The sequence below is a fragment of the Bombina bombina genome, chromosome 1, assembly GCF_027579735.1.
Source record: "Bombina bombina isolate aBomBom1 chromosome 1, aBomBom1.pri, whole genome shotgun sequence".
Classification (NCBI taxonomy): Eukaryota; Metazoa; Chordata; class Amphibia; order Anura; family Bombinatoridae; genus Bombina; species Bombina bombina.
The window spans coordinates 198,232,578-198,258,373 of NC_069499.1; the positions used below are offsets into that span (position 1 = coordinate 198,232,578).

At 43.2% G+C, this 25,796-nt stretch overlaps 1 protein-coding gene across 1 annotated transcript in view; it reads left to right on the forward strand.

The window, feature by feature from the left end:
• The window catches only part of MGA (MAX dimerization protein MGA), a 1,137,718-nt gene that overhangs the window by 908,197 nt on the left and 203,725 nt on the right, over positions 1-25,796 (forward strand). The window contains exon 21 of the mRNA XM_053697822.1: positions 10,636-10,747. Within this exon, the coding sequence (XP_053553797.1) occupies positions 10,636-10,747 (112 nt within the window). The remainder of the gene's footprint in view (positions 1-10,635; positions 10,748-25,796) is intronic.

Sequence of the window (25,796 nt, forward strand, 5' to 3'; positions counted from 1 at the left end):
TTTCAAAATTGGTGTTTTTTTCAATAAATAAAGTGTTTCTCCAACATAGGTGTGTCCGGTCCACGGCGTCATCCTTACTTGTGGGATATTCTCTTCCCCAACAGGAAATGGCAAAGAGCCCAGCAAAGCTGGTCACATGATCCCTCCTAGGCTCCGCCTACCCCAGTCATTCTCTTTGCCGTTGTACAGGCAACATCTCCACGGAGATGGCTTAGAGTTTTTTAGTGTTTAACTGTAGTTTTTATTATTCAATCAAGAGTTTGTTATTTTGAAATAGTGCTGGTATGTACTATTTACTCAGAAACAGAAAAGAGATGAAGATTTCTGTTTGTATGAGGAAAATGATTTTAGCAACCGTCACTAAAATCCATGGCTGTTCCACACAGGACTGTTGAGAGCAATTAACTTCAGTTGGGGGAACAGTGAGCAGTCTCTTGCTGCTTGAGGTATGACACATTCTAACAAGACGATGTAATGCTGGAAGCTGTCATTTTTCCTCTGGGATCCGGTAAGCCATGTTTATTACGATTGTAAATAAGGGCTTCAAAAAGGGCTTATTAAGACTGTAGACTTTTTTTGGGCTAAATCGATTGATTATTAACACATATTTAGCCTTGAGGAATCATTTTATCTGGGTATTTTGATATAATAATATCGGCAGGCACTGTTTTAGACACCTTATTCTTTAGGGGCTTTCCCAAAGCATAGGCAGAGCCTCATTTTCGCGCCGGTGTTGCGCACTTGTTTTTGAGAGGCATGGCATGCAGTCGCATGTGAGAGGAGCTCTGATACTTAGAAAAGACTTTCTGAAGGCGTCATTTGGTATCGTATTCCCCTTGGGGCTTGGTTGGGTCTCAGCAAAGCAGATACCAGGGACTGTAAAGGGGTTAAAGTTCAAAACGGCTCCGGTTCCGTTATTTTAAGGGTTAAAGCTTCCAAATTTGGTGTGCAATACTTTTAAGGCTTTAAGACACTGTGGTGAAAATTTGGTAAATTTTGAACAATTCCTTCATGTTTTTTCGCATTTGCAGTAATAAAGTGTGTTCAGTTTAAAATTTAAAGTGACAGTAACGGTTTAATTTTAAAACGTTTTTTGTACTTGTTATCAAGTTTATGCCTGTTTAACATGTCTGAACTACCAGATAGACTGTGTTCTGAATGTGGGGAAGCCAGAATTCCTATTCATTTAAATAAATGCGATTTATGTGACAATGACAATGATGCCCAAGATGATTCCTCAAGTGAGGGGAGTAAGCATGGTACTGCATCATTCCCTCCTTCGTCTACACGAGTCTTGCCCACTCAGGAGGCCCCTAGTACATCTAGCGCGCCAATACTCCTTACTATGCAACAATTAACGGCTGTAATGGATAATTCTGTCAAAAACATTTTAGCCAAAATGAACACTTATCAGCGTAAGCGCGACTGCTCTGTTTTAGATACTGAAGAGCATGACGACGCTGATATTAATATTTCTGAAGGGCCCCTAACTCAGTCTGATGGGGCCAGGGAGGTTTTGTCTGAGGGAGAAATTACTGATTCAGGGAACATTTCTCAACAAGCTGAACCTGATGTGATTGCATTTAAATTTAAGTTGGAACATCTCCGCATTCTGCTTAAGGAGGTATTATCCACTCTGGATGATTGTGACAAGTTGGTCATCCCAGAGAAACTATGTAAAATGGACAAGTTCCTAGAGGTGCCGGGGCTCCCAGAAGCTTTTCCTATACCCAAGCGGGTGGCGGACATTGTTAATAAAGAATGGGAAAGGCCTGGTATTCCTTTCGTCCCTCCCCCCATATTTAAAAAATTGTTTCCTATGGTCGACCCCAGAAAGGACTTATGGCAGACAGTCCCCAAGGTCGAGGGAGCGGTTTCCACTTTAAACAAACGCACCACTATACCCATAGAGGATAGTTGTGCTTTCAAAGATCCTATGGATAAAAAATTAGAAGGTTTGCTTAAAAAGATGTTTGTTCAGCAGGGTTACCTTCTACAACCAATTTCATGCATTGTCCCTGTCGCTACAGCCGCATGTTTCTGGTTCGATGAGCTGATAAAGGCGGTCGACAGTGATTCTCCTCCTTATGAGGAGATTATGGACAGAATCAATGCTCTCAAATTGGCTAATTCTTTCACCCTAGACGCCACTTTGCAATTGGCTAGGTTAGCGGCTAAGAATTCTGGGTTTGCTATTGTGGCGCGCAGAGCGCTTTGGTTGAAATCTTGGTCGGCTGATGCGTCTTCCAAAAACAAGCTACTTAACATTCCTTTCAAGGGGAAAACGCTGTTTGGCCCTGACTTGAAAGAGATTATCTCGGATATCACTGGGGGTAAGGGCCACGCCCTTCCTCAGGATCGGCCTTTCAAGGCAAAAAATAAACCTAATTTTCGTCCCTTTCGTAGAAACGGACCAGCCCAAAGTGCTACGTCCTCTAAGCAAGAGGGTAATACTTCTCAAGCCAAGCCAGCTTGGAGACCAATGCAAGGCTGGAACAAGGGAAAGCAGGCCAAGAAACCTGCCACTGCTACCAAGACAGCATGAAATGTTGGCCCCCGATCCGGGACCGGATCTGGTGGGGGGCAGACTCTCTCTCTCTTCGCTCAGGCTTGGGCAAGAGATGTTCTGGATCCTTGGGCGCTAGAAATAGTCTCCCAAAGTTATCTTCTGGAATTCAAGGGACTTCCCCCAAGGGGGAGGTTCCACAGGTCTCAGTTGTCTTCAGACCACATAAAAAGACAGGCATTCTTACATTGTGTAGAAGACCTGTTAAAAATGGGAGTGATTCATCCCGTTCCATTAAGAGAACAAGGGATGGGGTTCTACTCCAATCTGTTTATAGTTCCCAAAAAAGAGGGAACGTTCAGACCAATCTTAGATCTCAAGATCTTAAACAAGTTTCTCAAGGTTCCATCGTTCAAGATGGAAACCATTCGAACTATTCTTCCTTCCATCCAGGAAGGTCAATTCATGACCACGGTGGATTTAAAGGATGCGTATCTACATATTCCTATCCACAAGGAACATCATCGGTTCCTGAGGTTCGCATTCCTGGGGATTTTCACAAAGGTACTAGGGTCCCTTCTAGCTGTGCTAAGACCAAGGGGCATTGCTGTAGTACCTTACTTGGACGACATTCTGATTCAAGCGTCGTCCCTTCCTCAAGCAAAGGCTCACACGGACATTGTCCTGGCCTTTCTCAGATCTCACGGATGGAAAGTGAACGTGGAAAAGAGTTCTCTATCTCCGTCAACAAGGGTTCCCTTCTTGGGAACAATAATAGACTCCTTAGAAATGAGGATTTTTCTGACAGAGGCCAGAAAAACAAAACTTCTAGACTCTTGTCGGATACTCCATTCCGTTCCTCTTCCTTCCATAGCTCAGTGCATGGAAGTGATCGGGTTGATGGTAGCGGCAATGGACATAGTTCCTTTTGCACGCATTCATCTAAGACCATTACAACTGTGCATGCTCAGTCAGTGGAATGGGGACTATACAGACTTGTCTCCGAAGATACAAGTAAATCAGAGGACCAGAGACTCACTCCGTTGGTGGCTGTCCCTGGACAACCTGTCACGAGGGATGACATTCCGCAGACCAGAGTGGGTCATTGTCACGACCGACGCCAGTCTGATGGGCTGGGGCGCGGTCTGGGGTTCCCTGAAAGCTCAGGGTCTTTGGTCTCGGGAAGAATCTCTTCTACCGATAAATATTATGGAACTGAGAGCGATATTCAATGCTCTCAAGGCTTGGCCTCAGCTAGCGAGGGCCAAGTTCATACGGTTTCAATCAGACAACATGACAACTGTTGCGTACATCAACCATCAGGGGGGAACAAGGAGTTCCCTGGCGATGGAAGAAGTGACCAAAATCATTCTATGGGCGGAGTCTCACTCCTGCCACCTGTCTGCTATCCACATCCCAGGAGTGGAAAATTGGGAAGCGGATTTTCTGAGTCGTCAGACATTGCATCCGGGGGAGTGGGAACTCCATCCGGAAATCTTTGCCCAAGTCACTCAGCTGTGGGGCATTCCAGACATGGATCTGATGGCCTCTCGTCAGAACTTCAAAGTTCCTTGCTACGGGTCCAGATCCAGGGATCCCAAGGCGGCTCTAGTGGATGCACTAGTAGCACCTTGGACCTTCAAACTAGCTTATGTGTTCCCGCCGTTTCCTCTCATCCCCAGGCTGGTAGCCAGGATCAATCAGGAGAGGGCGTCGGTGATCTTGATAGCTCCTGCGTGGCCACGCAGGACTTGGTACGCAGATCTGGTGAATATGTCATCGGCTCCTCCTTGGAAGCTACCTTTGAGACGAGACCTTCTTGTTCAGGGTCCGTTCGAACATCCGAATCTGGTTTCACTCCAGCTGACTGCTTGGAGATTGAACGCTTGATCTTATCGAAGCGAGGATTCTCAGATTCTGTTATCGATACTCTTGTTCAGGCCAGAAAGCCTGTAACTAGAAAGATTTACCACAAAATTTGGAAAAAATATATCTGTTGGTGTGAATCTAAAGGATTCCCTTGGGACAAGGTTAAGATTCCTAGGATTCTATCCTTCCTTCAAGAAGGATTGGAAAAAGGATTATCTGCAAGTTCCCTGAAGGGACAGATTTCTGCCTTGTCTGTGTTACTTCACAAAAAGCTGGCCGCTGTGCCAGATGTTCAAGCCTTTGTTCAGGCTCTGGTTAGAATTAAGCCTGTTTACAAACCTTTGACTCCTCCTTGGAGTCTCAATTTAGTTCTTTCAGTTCTTCAGGGGGTTCCGTTTGAACCCTTGCATTCCGTTGATATTAAGTTATTATCTTGGAAAGTTTTGTTCTTAGTGGCAATTTCTTCTGCTAGAAGAGTTTCAGAATTATCTGCTCTGCAGTGTTCTCCTCCTTATCTGGTGTTCCATGCAGATAAGGTGGTTTTACGTACTAAACCTGGTTTTCTTCCAAAAGTTGTTTCTAACAAAAACATTAACCAGGAGATTATCGTACCTTCTCTGTGTCCGAAACCAGTTTCAAAGAAGGAACGTTTGTTGCACAATTTGGATGTTGTTCGCGCTCTAAAATTCTATTTAGATGCTACAAAGGATTTTAGACAAACATCTTCCTTGTTTGTTGTTTATTCCGGTAAAAGGAGAGGTCAAAAAGCAACTTCTACCTCTCTCTCTTTTTGGATTAAAAGCATCATCAGATTGGCTTACGAGACTGCCGGACGGCAGCCTCCCGAAAGAATCACAGCTCATTCCACTAGGGCTGTGGCTTCCACATGGGCCTTCAAGAACGAGGCTTCTGTTGATCAGATATGTAGGGCAGCGACTTGGTCTTCACTGCACACTTTTACCAAATTTTACAAGTTTGATACTTTTGCTTCTTCTGAGGCTATTTTTGGGAGAAAGGTTTTGCAAGCCGTGGTGCCTTCCATTTAGGTGACCTGATTTGCTCCCTCCCTTCATCCGTGTCCTAAAGCTTTGGTATTGGTTCCCACAAGTAAGGATGACGCCGTGGACCGGACACACCTATGTTGGAGAAAACAGAATTTATGTTTACCTGATAAATTACTTTCTCCAACGGTGTGTCCGGTCCACGGCCCGCCCTGGTTTTTTTAATCAGGTCTGATAATTTATTTTCTTTAACTACAGTCACCACGGTACCATATGGTTTCTCCTATGCAAATATTCCTCCTTAACGTCGGTCGAATGACTGGGGTAGGCGGAGCCTAGGAGGGATCATGTGACCAGCTTTGCTGGGCTCTTTGCCATTTCCTGTTGGGGAAGAGAATATCCCACAAGTAAGGATGACGCCGTGGACCGGACACACCGTTGGAGAAAGTAATTTATCAGGTAAACATAAATTCTGTTTTTCACTTTTTGTGGTTATTACTAGCCTGTTCGACATGTCTGACATTGAGGAAAGTCAATGCTCTATGTGTTTAGAAGCCATTGAGGAACCCCCACTTACATTGTTTCCCTCTTGTACTGAAAGGGCCTTAGACATACTTTTAACACCTAAAATATGTTCTTTGCAGTGTAAGGATGATTCTCAGTCTGAAGAAAATCAGGTTATGCCATCCAATTCTCCCCAAGTGTCACAACCTTTAACGCCCACTCAAGCGACGCCAAGTACTTCTAGTGCGTCTAATTCTTTTACTCTGCAAGATATGGCTGCAGTTATGTCTACTACCGTTACAGAGTATCTAAACTGTCAGGTTTACAGGGTAAGCGCATTAGGGCCGGTATTAAGGTAAATACTGAGCCCTCTGATGCTTTATTGGCCATTTCCGATGTACCCTCACAGTGTTCTGATTTGGGGATCAGGGAATTGCTGTCTGAGGGAGAGCTTTCAGATTCAGGAAATGTTACCTCAGAAAGATTCGGACATGATGTCCTTTAAATTTAAGCTTGAACACTTCCACCTGTTACTCCGGGAGGTTTTAGCGACTCTGGATGATTGTGACCCTATTGTGATACCACCAGAGAAATTGTGTAAGATGGATAAATATTTAGAGGTACCTACTTACACTGATGTTTTTCCAGTCCCTAAAAGAATTTCGGACATTGTTACTAAGGAATGGGATAGACCAGGCATTCCGTTCTCTCCCCCTCCTAATTTTAAGAAAATGTTTCCCATATCTGACACCATTCGGAATTCTTGGCAAACGGTCCCTAAGGTGGACGGAGCTATTTCTACCCTAGCTAAGCGTACAACTATACCTATTGAGGACAGTTGTGCTTTCAAAGATCCTATGGATAAAAAATTAGAGGGTCTTCTAAAGAAATTGTTTATTCATCAGGGTTTTCTTCTTCAACCTATAGCTTGCATTGTTCCAGTTACTACTGCAGCAGCTTTTTGGTTCAAGGCTTTAGAGGAGTCTCTTAAGGTTGAGACCCCATTAGATGATATTTTGGATAGAATTAAGGCTCTCAAGCTGGCTAATTCTTTTATTACCGATGCCGCTTTTCAAATGGCTAAATTAGCGGCTAAGAATGCAGGTTTTGCCATTTTAGCGCTTAGAGCGTTATGGCTGAAATCTTGGTCTGCTGATGTGTCATCAAAATCTAAGCTTTTAGCTATTCCTTTTAAAGTTAAGACCCTATTCGGTCCTGAATTGAAGGAAATCATTAATGGAGGTAAAGGTCATGCCCTACCTCAGGATAAGACTGTTAAGATGAGGGCTAAACAAAATAATTTTCGTTCCTTTCGAAATTTTAAAGGAGGACCCTCTACTTCCTCTTCCGCTACAAAGCAGGAGGGAATTTTGCTCAATCCAAGTCAGTTTGGAGACCTAACCAGGCCTGGAATAAAAGTAAACATGCCAAGAACCCTACTGCTGCTACCAAGACAGCATGAAGGGGCAGCCCCCAATCCGGGACCGGATTTAGTAGGGGGCAGACTTTCTCTCTTCGCTCAGGCTTGGCAAGAGATGTTCAGGATCCCTGGGCATTGGAAATTGTGTCCCAGGGGTATCAGCTGGAATTCAAGGATTTTCTCCCAAGAGTGAGATTTCATCTTTCACGTTTGTCTGTAGACCAGACAAAAAGAAAGGCGTTCTTACGCTGTGTAAAAGACCTCTATACCATGGGAGTAATTTGCCCAGTTCCAAAACTAGAACAGGGACAGATTTTACTCAAATCTGTTCGTGGTTCCCAAAAAAGAGGGAACTTTCAGACCGATTTTAGATCTCAAATGTCTAAACAAATTTCTCAGAGTCCCATCGTTCAAGATGGAGACTATACGAACGATTTTGCCAATGATCCAGGAGGGTCAATATATGACCACCGTGGACCTGAAGGATGCGTATCTTCACATTCCTATCCACAAAGATCATCATCAGTTTCTAAGGTTTGCCTTTCTGGACGAACATTATCAGTTTGTGGCCCTTCCTTTCGGGTTGGCCACAGCTCCCAGAATCTTCACAAAGGTGCTAGGGTCCCTTCTGGCGGTTCTCAGGCCGCGGGGCATAAAAGTAGCGCCCTATCTGGACGATATTCTGATCCAGGCGTCAACTTATCATCTGACCAGATCTCACACGGACATCGTGTTGGCGTTTCTAAGAACTCACGGTTGGAAAGTGAATGTAGAAAAGAGTTCGCTAGTTCCACTAACAAGAGTTCCATTCTCTGGAACTCTGATAGACTTGGTAGACATGAAAATATAAAGATTCTAAATACTTGCCGAGCACTTCAGTCCATTCCTCGGCCATCAGTGGCTCAGTGTATCTCAGACCACTGCAGCTGTGCATGCTCAGACAGTGGAATTGGGATTATGCAAATTTATCTCCTCAGATAAGTCTGGATCAAGAGACCAGAGACTCTCTTCTTTGGTGGTTGTCACAGGATCATCTGTCCCAGGGAATGTGCTTCCGCAGGCCAGCATGGGTAATCTTGATAACGGACGCCAGCCTCTTGGCCTGGGGTGCAGTCTGGAATTCTCTGAAGGCTCAGGGTATTTGGACTCAGGAGGAGTCTCTACTACCTATCAATATTCTGGAACTGAGAGCAATATTCAATGCGCTTCAGGCGTGGCCTCAGTTGGCTTTGGCCAAATTCATAAGATTCCAGTCAGACAATATCATGACTGTAGCATATATCAATCATCAGGGGGGAACAAAGAGTTCTCTAGCAATGATAGAGGTTTCAAAGATAATCCGATAATCTATCAGCAATCTATATCCCAGGAGTAGAGAACTGGGAAGCGGATTTTCTAAGTCGTCAGACTTTTCATCCGGGGGAGTGGGAACTCCATCCGGAGGTGTTTGCATCATTGATTCGTCAATGGGGCACACCGGAATTGGATCTGATGGCATCTCGTCAAAATGCCAAACTTCTTTGTTACGGGTCCAGGTCAAGGGATCCCCAAGCTGTACTGATAGATGCTCTAGCAGTATCTTGGTCGTTCAACCTGTCTTATGTGTTTCCACCATTTCCTCTCCTGCCTCGTGTGATTGCAAGAATCAAACAGGAGAGATCTTCTGTAATCCTAATAGCGCTTGCATGGCCACGCAGGACTTGGTATGCGGATCTAGTGGACATGTCCTCTCTGCCACCGTTGAAACTTCCGTGGAGACAGGACCTCATTCAAGGTCCGTTCCAACATCCAAATCTAAATTCTCTGCAGCTGACTGCCTGGAGATTGAACGCTTGATCTTATCTAAGCGGGGATTCTCTGAGTCGGTCATTGATACTTTTATTCTGGCTCGCACGCCTGTCACTAGAAAGATTTACTATAAGATATGGCGTAAATATCTTTATTGGTGCGAATCCAAGGGCTACTCATGGAGTAAGATCAGGATTCCTAGGATTTTGTCTTTTCTCCAAGAAGGATTGGAGAAGGGATTATCAGCTAGTTCCTTGAAGGGACAAATTTCTGCTTTGTCAATTCTACTACACAAGCGTCTGGCGGATGTCCCAGACGTTCAGTCTTTTTGTCAGGCTTTAATTAGAATCAAGCCTGTATTTTAACCTATTGCTCCGCCATGGAGTTTGAATTTAGTTCTCAATGTTCTTCAAGGGGTTCCGTTTGAACCCATGCATTCCATAGATATTAAGCTTTTATCTTGGAAAGTTTTGTTTTTAGTTGCTATCTCTTCTGCTCGAAGAGTTTCTGAGCTTTCTGCGTTAAAATGTGATTCGCCTTATCATATATTCCATTCTGATAAGGTGGTTTTGCGTACTAAACCTGGATTCCTTCCTAAGGTTGTTTCATATAAGAATATTAATCAGGAAATTGTTGTTCCTTCCTTGTGTCCTAATCCTTCTTCTAAGAAGGAGCGTCTGTTACATAACTTGGACGTGGTTCGGGCCTTGAAGTTTTACTTACAAGCGACCAAGGATTTCCGTCAAACATCTTTATTTGTTGTTTATTCTGGAAGACGTAGGGGTCAAAAAGCTATGGCTACCTCTTTTTGGCTGAAAAGCATCATCCGTCTGGCATACGAGACTGCTGGACAGCAGCCTCCTGAAAAGGTTACGGCTCATTCTACTAGAGCTGTGGCTTCCACATGGGCTTTTAAAAACAATGCTTCTGTTCAACAGATTTGTAAGGCTGCGACTTGGTCCTCCCTTCATACTTCTTCCAAATTTTCAAAATTTGATACTTTTGCTTCTTCGGAGGCTATGGGAAGAAAAGGGAGAAAAGTTCTTCAAGCAGTGGTGCCTTCCGTTTAGGTATCTGTCTTGTCCCTCCCGTTCATCCGTGTCCTGTTGCTTTGGTATTGTATCCCACAAGTAAGGATGAATCCGTGGACTCGTTGTATCTAGTAGAAGAAAAGGAAATTTATGCTTACCTGATAAATTGATTTCTTCTACGATACGACGAGTCCACTGCCCTCCCTGTCATTTTAGACAGATTATATTTTTGTTTTTCAAAACTTCAGTCACCTCTGCACCTTTTAGCTTTTCTTTTCTCTTCCTATACCTTCGGTCGAATGACTGGGGGTGCAGAGAAGGGAGGAGCTATATATATAGCTCTGCTGTGGTGCTCTTTGCCACTTCCTGTTAGCAGGAGGATAATATCCCACAAGTAAGGATGAATCTGTGGACTCGTATCGTAGAAGAAATCAATTTATCAGGTAAGCATCAATTTCCTTATATATTTATATATAAATAATAGTTGTTGTTTTTTTGTTTTGTTTATCGTTTTAGGCCATTGAAGAGATTGAAGGGCTAACAGACCAAGGAGACACATTAATAAAGAAGAAGGCCCTGTTAACTCAAAAGAGGAATAATTTGATACGAAAGGTTTCTGCTCTGTCTGGTAAGATTTTTGGATACGCAGAGGAAAATGTATATTCTGAATAAATGTGCTTTCTTTCATAAGGTAGTGAGAGTCCACAAGCCATTTCTCCTGGGATTCAACTCCTGGCCACTACAAGGAGACAAAGGTTCTCAAAGCTCTGAGCATTTTCTTTCCCACCTCTCTGGTATGCCAGTCTTATTTCTTCTGTTATGTGCGATCAGTCCACGGGTCATCATTACTTCTGGGATATAACTCCTCCCCAACAGGAAATGCAAGAGGATTCACCCAGCAGAGCTGATATAGCTCCTCCCCTCTACGTCAGTCCCAGTCATTCTCTTGCACCCAACGACTAGATAGGATGTGTGAGAGGACTATGGTGATTATACTTAGTTTTTATGACTTCAATCAAAAGTTTGTTATTTTACAATAGCACCGGAGCGTGTTATTACTTCTCTGGCAGAGTTTGAAGAAGAATCTACCAGAGTTTTTTACTATGATTTTAACCGGAGTAGTTAAGATCATATTGCTGTTCTCGGCCATCTGAGGGAGGTAAAGGCTTCAGATCAGGGGACAGCGGGCAGATGAATCTGCATTGAGGTATGTAGCAGTTTTTATTTTCTGAATGGAATTGATGAAAAAATCCTGCTATACCGTTATAATGACATGTATGTATACACTTCAGTATTCTGGGAATGGTTTTTCACCGGAACTACTCTGTTAAAGGTCACTAATCCTTTTAATAAATATTGTCATGTTAAACGTTTTTGCTGGAATGTAGAATCGTTTACATTGCTGAGGTACTGAGTAAATAAATGTTTGGGCATTATTTTCCACTTGGCAGTTGTCTGCTTTAAATTGTGACAGTTTCGTTTCTCCTCACTGCTGTGTGTGAGAGGGAGGGGCCGTTTTTGGCGCTCTTTTGCTACGCATCAAAAAATTCCAGTCAGCTACTATTATATTTCCTGCATGATCCGGTTCACTGACAGATCTCAGGGGTCTTCAAACTTCTTTGAAGGGAGGTACATTCTCTCAGCAGAGCTGTGAGAATTTTTATTGACTGTGAATAAAAACGTTACTCTATAATTTTTTATGTCAAATTTAGTTATTTACTAATGGGAACAAACCTTTGCTAAAAGTTGTGTTATTTTAAACTTGATGCTATAACTGTTTCAGTTCATTATCTCAACTGTCATTTAATCGTTTAAGTACCTCTTCGAGGCACAGTACGTTTTTGTTAAAAAAGATTATAACCAGATTGCTAGTGTGTTAAACATGTCTGACCCAGAGAATGATATCTGTGTCATTTGTTCCAATGCCAAGGTGGAGCCCAATAGAAATTTATGTACTAACTGTATTGATGCTACTTTAAATAAAAGTCAATCTGTACAATGTGAACAAATTTCACCAAACTGCGAGGGGAGAGTTATGCCGACTAACTCGCCTCACGCGGCAGTACCTGCATCTCCCGCCCGGGAGGTGCGTGATATTATGGCGCCTAATACATCTGGGCGGCCATTACAGATAACATTACATGATATGGCTACTGTTATGACTGAAGTTTTGTCTAAATTACCAGAACTAAGAGGCAAGCGTGATCACTCTGGGGTGAGAACAGAGTGCGCTGACAATACTAGGGCCATGTCTGATACTGCGTCACAGCTTGCAGAGCATGAGGACGGAGAGCTTCATTCTGTGGGTGACGGTTCGGATCCAAACAGATTGGATTCAGATATTTCAAATTTTAAATTCAAATTGGAGAACCTCCGTGCATTACTAGGGGAGGTCTTAGCAGCTCTCAATGATTGTAACACCATTGCAATACCAGAGAAAATGTGTAGGTTGGATAAATACTTTGCGGTACCGGCGAGTACTGACGTTTTTCCTATACCTAAGAGATTAACTGAAATTGTTACTAAGGAGTGGGATAGACCCGGTGTGCCGTTCTCACCCCCTCCAATATTTAGAAAGATGTTTCCAATAGACGCCACTACTCGGGACTTATGGCAAACGGTCCCTAAGGTGGAGGGAGCAGTTTCTACTTTAGCTAAGCGTACCACTATCCCGGTGGAGGATAGCTGTGCTTTTTCAGATACAATGGATAAAAAATTAGAGGGTTACCTTAAGAAAATGTTTGTTCAACAAGGTTTTATATTGCAACCCCTTGCATGTATCGCGCCGATTACGGCTGCGGCAGCATTTTGGATTGAGTCTCTGGAAGAGAACCTTAGTTCATCTACGCTAGACGACATTATGGACAGGCTTAGAGTCCTTAAACTAGCCAATTCATTCATTTCGGAGGCCGTAGTACATTTAACCAAACTTACGGCTAAGAACTCTGGATTCGCCATACAGGCACGTAGAGCACTGTGGCTAAAATCCTGGTCAGCTGATGTTACTTCTAAGTCTAAATTACTTAATATACCTTTCAAGGGGCAGTCTTTATTTGGGCCCGGGTTGAAAGAAATTATCGCTGACATTACAGGAGGTAAGGGCCACGCCCTACCTCAAGACAAAGCCAAATCTAAGGCTAGACAGTCTAATTTTCGTCCCTTTCGGAATTTCAAACCTGGAGCAGCGTCAACCTCCACTGCACCAAAACAGGAAGGAGCTGTTGCTCGTTACAGGCAAGGCTGGAAACCTAACCAGTCCTGGAATAAGGGCAAACAGGCCAGGAAACCTGCTGCTGCCCCAAAGACAGCATGAACCGAGAGCCCCCGATCCGGGACCGGATCTAGTGGGGGGCAGACTTTCTCTCTTCGCTCAGGCCTGGGCAAGAGATGTTCAGGATCCCTGGGCGCTGGAGATCATATCTCAGGGATACCTTCTAGACTTCAAATTATCTCCCCCAAAAGGGAGATTTCATCTGTCAAGGTTGTCAACAAACCAGATAAAGAAAGAAGCGTTTCTACGCTGTGTACAAGATCTGTTATTAATGGGAGTGATCCATCCAGTTCCGCGGTCGGAACAAGGACAAGGGTTCTACTCAAACCTGTTTGTGGTTCCCAAAAAAGAGGGAACTTTCAGGCCAATCTTAGATTTAAAGATTCTAAACAAATTCCTAAGAGTTCCATCGTTCAAAATGGAAACTATTCGGACAATCTTACCTATGATCCAAAAGGGTCAGTACATGACCACAGTGGATTTAAAAGATGCTTACCTTCACATACCGATTCACAAAGATCATCAACGGTATCTACGGTTTGCCTTCCTAGACAGGCACTACCAGTTTGTAACTCTTCCATTCGGATTGGCTACGGCCCCAAGAATCTTCACAAAGGTTCTGGGTGCCCTTCTGGCGGTACTAAGACCGCGAGGGATTTCGGTAGCTCCGTACCTAGACGACATTCTAATACAAGCTTCAAGCTTTCAAACTGCCAAGTCTCATACAGAGTTAGTTCTGGCATTTCTAAGGTCGCATGGATGGAAAGTGAACGAAAAGAAAAGTTCTCTTTTTCCTCTCACAAGAGTTCCATTCTTGGGGACTCTTATAGATTCTGTAGAAATGAAGATTTACCTGACAGAAGACAGGTTAACAAGGCTTCAGGATGCATGCCGTGTCCTTCATTCCATTCAACACCCGTCAGTAGCTCAATGCATGGAGGTGATCGGCTTAATGGTAGCGGCAATGGACATAGTACCTTTTGCACGCCTACACCTCAGACCGCTGCAATTGTGCATGCTAAGTCAGTGGAATGGGGATTACTCAGATTTGTCCCCTACCCTGAATCTGAATCAAGAGACCAGAAATTCTCTTCTATGGTGGCTTTATCGGCCACACCTGTCCAGGGGGATGCCATTCAGCAGGCCAGACTGGACAATCGTAACAACAGACGCCAGCCTGCTAGGTTGGGGCGCTGTCTGGAATTCTCTGAAGACTCAGGGATTATGGAATCAGGAGGAGAGTCTCCTTCCAATAAACATTCTGGAATTGAGGGCAGTTTTCAATGCCCTTCTAGCTTGGCCCCAATTAACAACTCAGGGGTTCATCAGGTTTCAGTCGGACAATATCACGACTGTAGCTTACATCAACCATCAGGGAGGGACAAGAAGCTCCCTAGCAATGATGGAAGTATCAAAGATAATTCGCTGGGCAGAGTCTCACTCTTGCCACCTGTCAGCAATCCACATCCCGGGAGTGGAGAACTGGGAGGCGGATTTCTTGAGTCGCCAGACTTTTCATCCGGGAGAGTGGGAACTTCATCCGGAGATTTTTGCCCAAATACTTCGACGTTGGGGCAAACCAGAGATAGATCTCATGGCGTCTCGCCAGAACGCCAAGCTTCCTCACTACGGGTCCAGATCCAGGGATCCGGGAGCGGTTCTGATAGATGCTTTGACAGCACCTTGGAACTTCGGGATGGCTTATGTGTTTCCACCCTTCCCGCTGCTTCCTCGATTGATTGCGAAAATCAAACAAGAGAGAGCATCTGTGATTCTAATAGCGCCTGCATGGCCACGCAGGACTTGGTATGCAGATCTAGTGGACATGTCATCCTGTCCACCTTGGTCTCTACCTCTGAGACAGGACCTTCTGACACAGGGTCCATTCAAACATCAAAATCTAACTTCTCTGAAACTGACTACTTGGAAATTGAACGCTTGATTTTATCAAAGCGTGGTTTTTCTGAGTCGGTTATTGATACCCTGATCCAGGCTAGGAAGCCTGTTACCAGAAAGATTTACCATAAAATATGGCGCAAATACCTATACTGGTGCGAATCCAAACGTTACTCCTGGAGTAAGGTTAGGATCCCTAGGATATTGTCTTTTCTACAAGAAGGTTTAGAAAAGGGTTTATCGGCTAGTTCATTAAAGGGACAGATTTCAGCTCTGTCCATCTTGTTACACAGGCGTCTGTCAGAAAATCCAGACGTCCAGGCCTTTTGTCAAGCTTTAGCTAGGATCAAGCCTGTGTTTAAAGCCGTTGCTCCGCCATGGAGTTTAAACTTAGTTCTTAACGTTTTACAAGGTCTTCGCTTCATACTTTTTCCAAATTTTACAAATTTGACACTTTTGCTTCTTCGGAGGCTATTTTTGGGAGAAAGGTTCTTCAGGCAGTGGTTCCTTCTGTATAATGAGCCTGCCTATCCCTCCCGTCATCCGTGTACTTTTGCTTTGGTATTGGTATCCCAGAAGTAATGATGACCCGTGGACTGATCGCACATAACAGAAGAAAACATAATTTATGCTTACCTGATAAATTCCTTTCTTCTGTTGTGCGATCAGTCCACGGCCCGCCCTGTTTTTTAAGGCAGGTAAATATCTTTTAAATTATTCTCCAGTCACCACTTCACCCTTGGTTACTCCTTTCTCGTTGATTCTTGGTCGAATGACTGGGACTGACGTAGAGGGGAGGAGCTATATCAGCTCTGCTGGGTGAATCCTCTTGCATTTCCTGTTGGGGAGGAGTTATATCCCAGAAGTAATGATGACCCGTGGACTGATCGCACAACAGAAGAAAGGAATTTATCAGGTAAGCATAAATTATGTTTTTTGCCTCCACAGGAAGAAGATAAAGAATTTAGGTGCTCAAGATTCTTAGCTGAGAGGCGTCCTCGGACCAATTTTAGGCTGCTACTGAGAGACAGAGGAGAGATTGGAGTATTAGGTAGTGATACACTCACAGTGAGGAGTTAGTCACAAGCCTGCCACAGGTATAACAGGGGCGAGTCGCTTTGCCTCCTCCTGTTTGGTCGTTGAGATACTCTTTACAGTGATCGTCTGCTGTGACGTACACAGCAATGGGTGGGCTCTCTACTGGAAGCAGTCATTTCTGCAGCGGGTTAGCTCAGTAAAGTGGGTGCAGTTCATTTAAGTACAACCACACATATTGCACTCGCATAACCCACAGGCTATTAGTAGGTACAGTTTTTACACTGTACATCATAGCCAGCGGACAAATGTATTAGACGGACTTGCACCTAGGTTGTTGGAGATTGCTGTGTGTTGTGGAACCTCTTTGTGATATGTTGACAATTTTTTCCTTCCTAGGATAGGGAGAGTCCATGGCTTCATTCCTTACTGTTGGGAAATACAACACCTTGCCACCAGGAGGAAGTAAAGACACCCCAGCCAAAGGCTTAAATATCCATCCCACTACCCCATTACCCCAGTCATTCTTTGCCTTTCGTTATGTTAGGAGGTGGTAGAGAAGTGGCAGAATATTCGGAGAGTCCTGAAAAAGGGTATCTGCCTTTCGAGATAGGACTGGAGTTTTTAGTAGTCATGTCAACCTCTCAGTGAGAGTATTGATGAAAGTTAGAGTCTGGAGATGCAGTGAAAGTTTTCCTGCGAAACCATCCAGACTACTGCTAACAGCTCCTAAGCAATCAGTGTTGATGAGTTTCACTGCCTGCATTCTCTCACTCAAGTCCATGTCAGGAGCCCTGCTATAAGACTGTCACACTTGAGAGGCTGTGTTCTGTTCCACAGCATGGATCCTGGAGGTAAGATTGTTTCAATTTTTACACATAAAACACTATAACAGGGTCTCAGTGTGGCTCCTTTATACCTTGATAGGATCCAGGGTTAATATCCTCTGAAGGGGGTTTATTGAACAGTTGGGGTTAATTAATCAGTGTATTAATTATTTACATCCTGCTTTGTGTGTTTTTTTTTCCCTGGGCTGATAGACTGTGTGTTTTTGGCTGGAACAAACAGGTTTCACTTTTAAGTTGCACAGCTCCTATTACTTTCTGTACTTGTAATAACAAGGGAAGTACTGTCTTTCACTCCATGTGACCCGGTGTGGTCTATGTTCATTTCCTCTCTTCTGGCTGAGACTTGAACCTGAGGAGAGCGTTTCCTCTGTTAACTGTCTAGGAGGTGGTGAGTGCCCCAGCCATTGGGAGTATAAAGGTGCTGTTTTCTGTAATAAAAAATGTTATTTGTGTCCTTCTGTGGGTATAACCTAAACTATGGAGGACTCTGACATGTTAGAAGGTACTCCTTCTGTACTAAATCATACCTGTTTATATTGTGAGGAGGCCGTGGTTTTCCCACCCACTCAATTATGTTCCACATGCCTTAACACCGTTATAAAGTCTAAGAAGGGAGACAAGCCTGCTAAGGCTCTTAGTCCCTCTGAGCTGTCTACCTCTGAGGACTCGGAGATTACTACCCATGCTACATTAGCCACTCCACATGCAGTTCCCTGTAGCACATCTAATCCTCCATCCAGAGGGGGCTTTCTTTCTGCTGACTTTGCTGTGCAGTTACAAACGGCAGTATCTGCGGCCCTCAGTGCATTACCTCGCTTTAACAAACACAAGAGAAAGGTTAAACATCCCTACAGCTCTCCTCGGAGTCATCTAAATATTTATCGGATTTAGCTATTATGTCCCAGTTATCCGATGATGAGTTAACCTCTGTAGCTTCAGAGAGTGAACTTTCTGGGTCGGAGTCCTTAGCGTCTAAGCCTCCTGCTGCGGAGGAACCGTCATTTAGATTTAAAATTTAGCACTTGCGATTTTTATTAAAGTAGTTTCTGTCTACGTTAGAGGTTCCAGAGGCTGCGCTGCCTGAAGAATCTATTATACCTAAATTAGACAGAGTTTACGAAGACAGGAAAGTTCCTTTGATTTTTCCTGTGCCGGTTAAGATGGCAAACATTATTAAGAACAAATTGGAAAGAATTGGTTCTTCCTTTTCCCCCTAGTCTACTTTTAAAAAGTTGTTCCCAGTCCCGGACTCTCAACTGGATTTGTGGGCCTCCATTAATAAGGTGGATGGTGCTATCTCTACGCTTGCTAAACGTACAACTATACCACTTGAGGATATTTCTTTGTTCAGAGAGCCGATGGATAAGATAATGGAAACCTTTCCGAGAAAGATGTTTCAACATACGGGATTTTTATTTCAACCGGTGACTGCAGTTGCCGGAGCAGCTAACTACTGGTGCGGCTCTTTGTTGGAACTCATTGAGGTGGAATCTCCCCTCGAGGATATTAAAGACAGAATTATAGCTCTAAAAATTGCTAATTCTTTTATCTGTGATGTGAACATGCAAATTATTTGACTAAATGCAAGGCCTCTGGCTGTGCGGTCCTAGCTTGACGGGCGCTCTGGTTGAAGTCTGACTTCTAGGTCCAGACTCCTTTCTCTTCCCTTCAAGGAAAATATTTTATTTTGGTCCAGGCCCTGGTTAAGGGTGCCTTCCTACCGCAAGATAAGAAGAACAAGTCTAAGGGATGACAATCTTCTAATTTTAGTTCCCTTCATTCTGATAAATCCCAATCCTCCTCCAAGCCCGAGCAACCCAAGAGTACTTGGAAGCCGGCTCAGTCCTGGAATAAATCCAAGCAGAATAAGAAGCCCGCCAAAGACAAATCCGCATTCAGGATGGCCAGTTTATGACCACTATAGATCTGAAGGATGCTTACCTTCATGTTCCAATCCACATGGAACACTTTCAGTTCCTGAGGTTTGCATTCCTGGACCAGCACTTCCAGTTCATTGCCCTTCCGTTTGGCCTAGCTATTGCTCCAAAAATGTTTAGAAAGGTTTTGGGGACTCTTCTATTCGTTGCCAGAACTCAGGGTATTGCAATAGCCCCATACTTGGACGATATTCTGGGGTCCCTTCTCAGTCTTTTTCGATCACATGGATGGGAGATAAACTTGGAAAATAGTTCTCTTATCCCAAGTACCAGGGTGGAATTCCTGGGTACTATAAAAGACTCCATATCCATGAGGATATTTCTAACAGACCAGAGACTTTGGCATTTCTTGCCCTCCGGACCTCCTTGAAGTCCCTCTGTGGCTTAATGTATGGAGGTGATTGGTCTGATGGTGTCCTGCATGGACATCATTCCTTTTGCCAGGTTCCATCTCAGACCTTTACAACTGTGCATGCTGAGGCAGTGGAACGGCGATCATTCAGATCTGTCTCAACAGATTGTATTAGCCAGTGGAGAGAATCTGGAGAGTTCCAGTTTATCAGATTCCAATCAGACAATATAACCTCGGTGGCTTACATGAAACATCAGGGGGGAACGAGAAGTTCCTTGGCGATGAAGGGAGTATCTCAGATTCTGGAGTGGGCGGAAGCCCACAACTGTTTGCTGTCAACAATCCACATTCCGGGTGTGGACATCTGGGAGGGGGATTTTCTCATCAGGCAATCCTACCATCCAGGGGAATGGTCTCTCCATCCCGAGGAGTTTGCAGAGATATGCAGCAAGTGGGGGACGCCAGAGATAGATCTCATGGCGTCCCGCCTCAATACCAAGCTACCCAGGTACGGGTCGAGGGATCCCCAAGCGGATCTAATAGATGCACTAGCAGTGCCCTGGAGGTTCCAACTCGTATATCTTTTTCCTCTATTACCGCTTCTTCCTCGAGTGGTGGCCCGCATCAAGCAGGAGTAGGTATCAGTAATCCTGATTGCTCCATCGTGGCCGCGAAGGACGTGGTTTGTGGATCTAGTTGGGATGTCCTCATCTCCTCCATGGAAGTTAACTTGTCGCAGTGACCTGCTGATACAAGGTCCATTTGTTCATCAAAATCTAGATTTTCTGAGGCTGACTGCGTGGAGATTGAACGCTTAGTCTTAGCCAAGAGAGGTTTCTCTGAGAGTGTCATTGATACTATTATTCAAGCTCGTAAACTAGTTACTCAGCGTATCTACCACAAGGTGTGGAGGACCTACTTATTCTGGTGGGAAGAGCGTGGTTTTTCCTGGCACAGAGTTAAGGTTGCCATGAATCTTATCTTTTCTCCTGGATAGGCTGGAGAAGGGCCTTTCTGCAAGTTCCCTGAGGGGACAGATTTCAGCCCTGTCGGTTTTATTGCACAAGAGACTGGCTGAGCTTCCAGACCTGCAGTCTTTTGTTAAGGCTCTGATTAGGATCAGACCTGTGTTTTGTTCTGGGGCTCCTCCTTGGAGCCTAAATCTTGTTCTTCAGGTTTTGCAACAGGTTCCGTTTGAGCCTCTACATTCCATTGACATTAAATTGTTATCTTGGAAGGCTCTCTTTTCATTGGCTATTGCCTCTGCGCGCAGAGTTTCTGTGATCTCTGCTTTGCAGTGTGAGCCCCCTTATCTGATTTTTCATGCAGATAAGACATACGTACTAAATTAGGGTTTCTTTCTAAGGTTTCTTTCTAAGGTTGTGTCAGATTTGAACATCAATCAGGAGATTGTGGTTCCTTCCTTGTGTCCTAATCCTCCTTCATCGAAGGAACGCTTACTTCACAATTTGGGTGTGGTTCGCGCCTTGAAGTTCTATCTTCAGGCTACTAAGGAGTTTAGATAATCTTCCTCTTTGTTTGTTGTCTATTCGGGGAAGCGTAAGGGGCAGAAGGCTACTTCGACTTCCCTATCTTTTTGGTTAAGGAGTGTCATCCACTTAGATTATGAGACAGCGGAACATCGTCCTCCTGAGAGGATAACGGCTCATTCCACTAGAGCAGTGGCTTCCTCTTGGGCTTTTAAGAACGAGGCCTCTATGGATCAGATTTGTAAGGCGGCTACCTGGTCCTCCTTGCATACTTTTTCGGGGAAGCTTAAGGGGCAGAAGGCTACTTCGACTTCCCTATCTTTTTGGTTAAGGAGTGTCATCCACTTAGATTATGAGACAGCGGAACATCGTCCTCCTGAGAGGATAACGGCTCATTCCACTAGAGCAGTGGCTTCCTTTTGGGCTTTTAAGAACGAGGCCTCTATGGATCAGATTTGTAAGGCGGCTACCTGGTCCTCCTTACATACTTTTTCAAAATTTTACAAGTTTGGTGTTTTTGCTTTGGCTGAAGCAGTTTTCGGGAGAAATTTTTTTGCAGGCTGTGGTGCTCTCAGAATAGGGTCCGCCTCTTCCTTTTTTTCCCTCCCGTTATTCATTCAGTGTCCTCTGGAGCTTAGGTATAGTTTTCCCAACAGTAAGGAATGAAGCTGTGGACTCTCCTTATCTTAGGAAGGAAAACATAATTTATGCTTACCAGATAAATTCCTTCCGGATAGGGGAGAGTCCACGGCCCCCGCCCGTTTTTTCTTGTCTATGGGCGGTCCCCTATTATTTATTTTATTCTTCTGGCACCAATTATACCCTAATGTTTTTCCTACTTTTCCTTGTTTCCTCGGCAAAATGACTGTTGTAATAAGTAAGTGAGAGGGATATTTAAGCCTTTGGCTGGGGTGTCTTTGCCTCCTCCTGGTTGCCAGGTGTTGTATTTCCCAACAGTAAGGAATGAAGCCGTAACTCTCTCTATCCAGAAAGGAAAGGAATTTATCTGGTAAGCATAAATTATGTTTTTATTCATAATTTTTTTTTTAATTTTATGCTCGTGTACATTGTGCCTTATGTCTTAGCAGGCATTTTAGCTAACTTATAAGTAAAGAATTAAGCTTCAACTTGGCGCTATTCCGGTCCACTCCTGTTATTTAAGGAACTCGCTCTGGCTTTGATGTGCAGTTCTTTATCCCCTACTTGGGCTAGTGCACTTCATGCATTAATAGCAGGGCTTATTATGGCCTAGTCCATCAAGGCCCGTATCTATGGCACAAGATTTGGGAAATATGGCGTGCTGCCAGGGCCGCCTCCTGGGGGGGTGGGGGGTGACAAAGGTAACTGCAGATTCCTTTGCCCTTTGTGTCCCCCCCCCCCCCTGCTTACTCTGGCAGAGTACTTTATAATGCTATATTCAGAGAAGGATTAAAATGCTCCTGAACTCCCTGCCAGGATTGTGTCTTCCATTGGTTCTTAAGAGTTGACGCTCCTCTAAAAGTACAGACAGGATGATCACCTATATTTTACCTAAGAAGAATGAACCAATATTTTCTCATGATGTGCTTCTTAGGGAAAATATAGGTGATCATCCTGTCTGTACTTGTAGAAGAGCGACAACTCTTAAAAACCAATTAGCACCAAGCAAAATTGTGATGTGTGAAATGAATTCCACAACCAAGAAAACTTGTTCAATGTTAGGCAAAACTGTTTTTTTTTTTTTTAAATGCAATAGAAGGGAGTGTGGCCTCTGTGCGTATACAGCAGGAAATAGAACCACATTCAATTCCAATTCAACCAAAGAAGAATTTCACATATCAGTACACTTTACTTGTGATTCCCAGTATGTAGTATACCTTCTTGAGTGCATATGCGGACTCCAATATATAGGTAGGACCTCTAGACCCCTCAAAAAGTGGTGGGGGGAACACATGAGGAATTTGAAGTATTCAGCCACTAACCATAGTGTACCCAGACATAGTTTGTTGCCACAATGGAAATCTGGATATTTCCCATTTAAATTTATCCCCAATAAATTGGGAAGAAAAAGATTTGTTAATTTGAGACAAAGGGAGACCTTTTGGATTTGGAAGCTCAAAACCATAAATCCCTTTGGCTTAAATTAACAAATCGATATGGCCGCTTTTAACTAATATAGTCTCTATTTTGGAAGTGGTGCTTTAACACTTATGGATGTATCAATTTATTGTCTTATTCATGGATTTTTTATAGATTAGAAACAGTATTGTATTATCAATTCTTGAAGCTTGGGAGTCAGCTTATAATTCTAAAACTTTTCTGTCACACACATATATGGGTTTAAGATCATCAACTTCTATAGAGGAACTATCATATATATGTTTGTATGTAACACAGATAGCCCTCTAGTTACTTAGTAATATTGAATTTCTCCAGACTGTCATCCTGCTTGCTTTATTCTATATTGATCGCAGAATGTTATTTATGTAACATATATATTGACAGATATGACAGCCATATTACGGTTTATTAGGTCATTCTATGGATATATTGTTTGTTCCACGAAGAATCAATGTCTTTTTATCATATCAATATTTTATATTTAGATTTTTTTTATTGTTGTATATTCATATATATTGTTGATTTTATGTGGCTCAGATAGCGGAATCTGATAGCGGAATATGAATATGCTTGGGAAATCCGTAAAGTGCATTTAGAGAGAAACCATCATCCCGCAACAAATTGAATGTGTGGGCGTATCTTATGACGTCAGATTAGGCCCGGGGTTTCCCATGCATGCGCAGTCAAAGTAGGTGGACGCCAAACTAAGCATTCTTAAGCTGTTCATTGAAATGATTTTGTATTCACCTGATAAAACGGTCATTGAGGACCGAGAAACATGTTGAGACATTTTTAAATTGTTTTTACGTAGACTTTGTCAGCACGGCTTATTTTATACTATTTTATACCAACTTATCAATAATGTGTGATATAAACAATTGAGATACCAAGCTTTATTCACACTTTATTTGTGACTTTCATGGAAGTTGGATATAGATACGCGATTTCCCACTGGGAATACTGTTAAGGCGTATATATATTCTTATATACTGCAGAGAACATTTGGCTACCGTATAACGGAGGACAAGCTTTCTGGACGGCTCCTAAAGGTCCAGCACGCTGTTGTGACACTTCTCAAATGCTTTGAAATTTGTGAGTATGATGAGCAACAACTGTATATGATCCTGATCTCAGTTGATCTTGCACCATTGTGGCACCTTCTTCTCTTTTGCTATTCCACAGATCGAATCAAGCCCCACATCTCACGGAGCTGTTGGAAGCAGTTTTTGCGTCCGCTATCTTGTGAAAATGGATACCTTACACGTTGAACGATTTAATAGTTTTCTCCTGAACACCATTTTCGGACTGTAAATATTATCAGTTCACTTTTTCACGTGGATTTTTGTTTTATATGTATGTATTGTATGCATTATATATGTCACTAGCATATCACAGTTAATGACACTCGTGATCCCAGTATATTAATTTATACACAGTTTTTGGCACATCTAATTTCACTTTATATATCTCTCAGTTTGATGATTGTGCCTATATTTTGAGTTTTTCATAAGAGATATATATTATTTTGGGTTGTGGATTTAATTTCTTAATTAAGACATGGAGAGTAAACAACGTCATTCCAATTACTAGTGGGATATTCAACTCCTGGCCAGCAGGAGGACGCAAAGAGCACCGCAGCAAAGCTGTTAAGTGTAACTTTCCTTACCCATAACCCCCAGTCATTCTCTTTGCCTCTGTCAATGGAGGATGTGCAAAGTTGGTGTCTGAAGAGATTTAATCCTTTTATGAGTACTTTTCCCTGCAAGCAAGGATTTAGTCTAGCTGTGTCCACGTCAATCTCTTGAGTAAGAGTAGTGTGGTGGCATTTAGCAGTTAAAAGGTGGCAAGGTAGTCTTTGCTTTACTTTAACACTTTGCTACCCCTTTGCAGTTGGTTACTCTGCTCTTTCTTAATTTCCAGGTCCCTGTCAGTGATCGGATGAGGCTGGCAGACCTGCAGCTGTTGTGTCTGCTCCACAGCAGAAGACTCTGGAAGGTAAGTCCTTTTGTATTTTTATGCCCTCATAGGGGTTCTATGAGGGGGACTATGTATCTGTAGTGGGTGCCCTAGATGGCTCTTAAATTCCCTCTTAGTGGGTCTGAAAATGATTATATATCCTGTGTTCAGGATATTTTTATGGCCTTTTGAGCAGGTTGGGGGTTTTACTTCTCCTGCTACAGTTAAACTGACTCCCTTTAGTGTAGGGGAAGGGTGTCTGTGGCAACTGTTATCTCGTGGCCATCTGTGAAACAGAGCTCCTTATGGGGTTTCTTTATTCCCTCCTATTTCAGCCTTGATGTTCCGGTTTCAAATAGGGGGGTTTTACCTTTATTGGTGAACCGGAACGGGCTGTATAGTTTTTAGAAATACCTGTTACACTATGCAAGCGTAACTCTAGGGGGCGCTAGAAGAAATATATAATTTTAAAAAGGGGGCCAACCAAAGCCTAATATAAATATAAATGTATTACAACAATCTGTAGGATAATACTGAAGTTTAGTAAAAACAATAAACACTATAAAAATAATATGCAATGATCAACTAATAATGTATAAAGACAAAAAATAATAATGAGAATTACAGAAAAATTGAGACATGGACTCTCATCAAATGTGATGTGATGAGATCAATATAAACAGAAAATGCAGCTGAAAACAATATATAATACATAAATAGTATTAAGTCTCTAGTAAGTTCTTATCTGTATATGATATTGATGCTCAGATAGTCCCAAGATTAAGAGGGCAC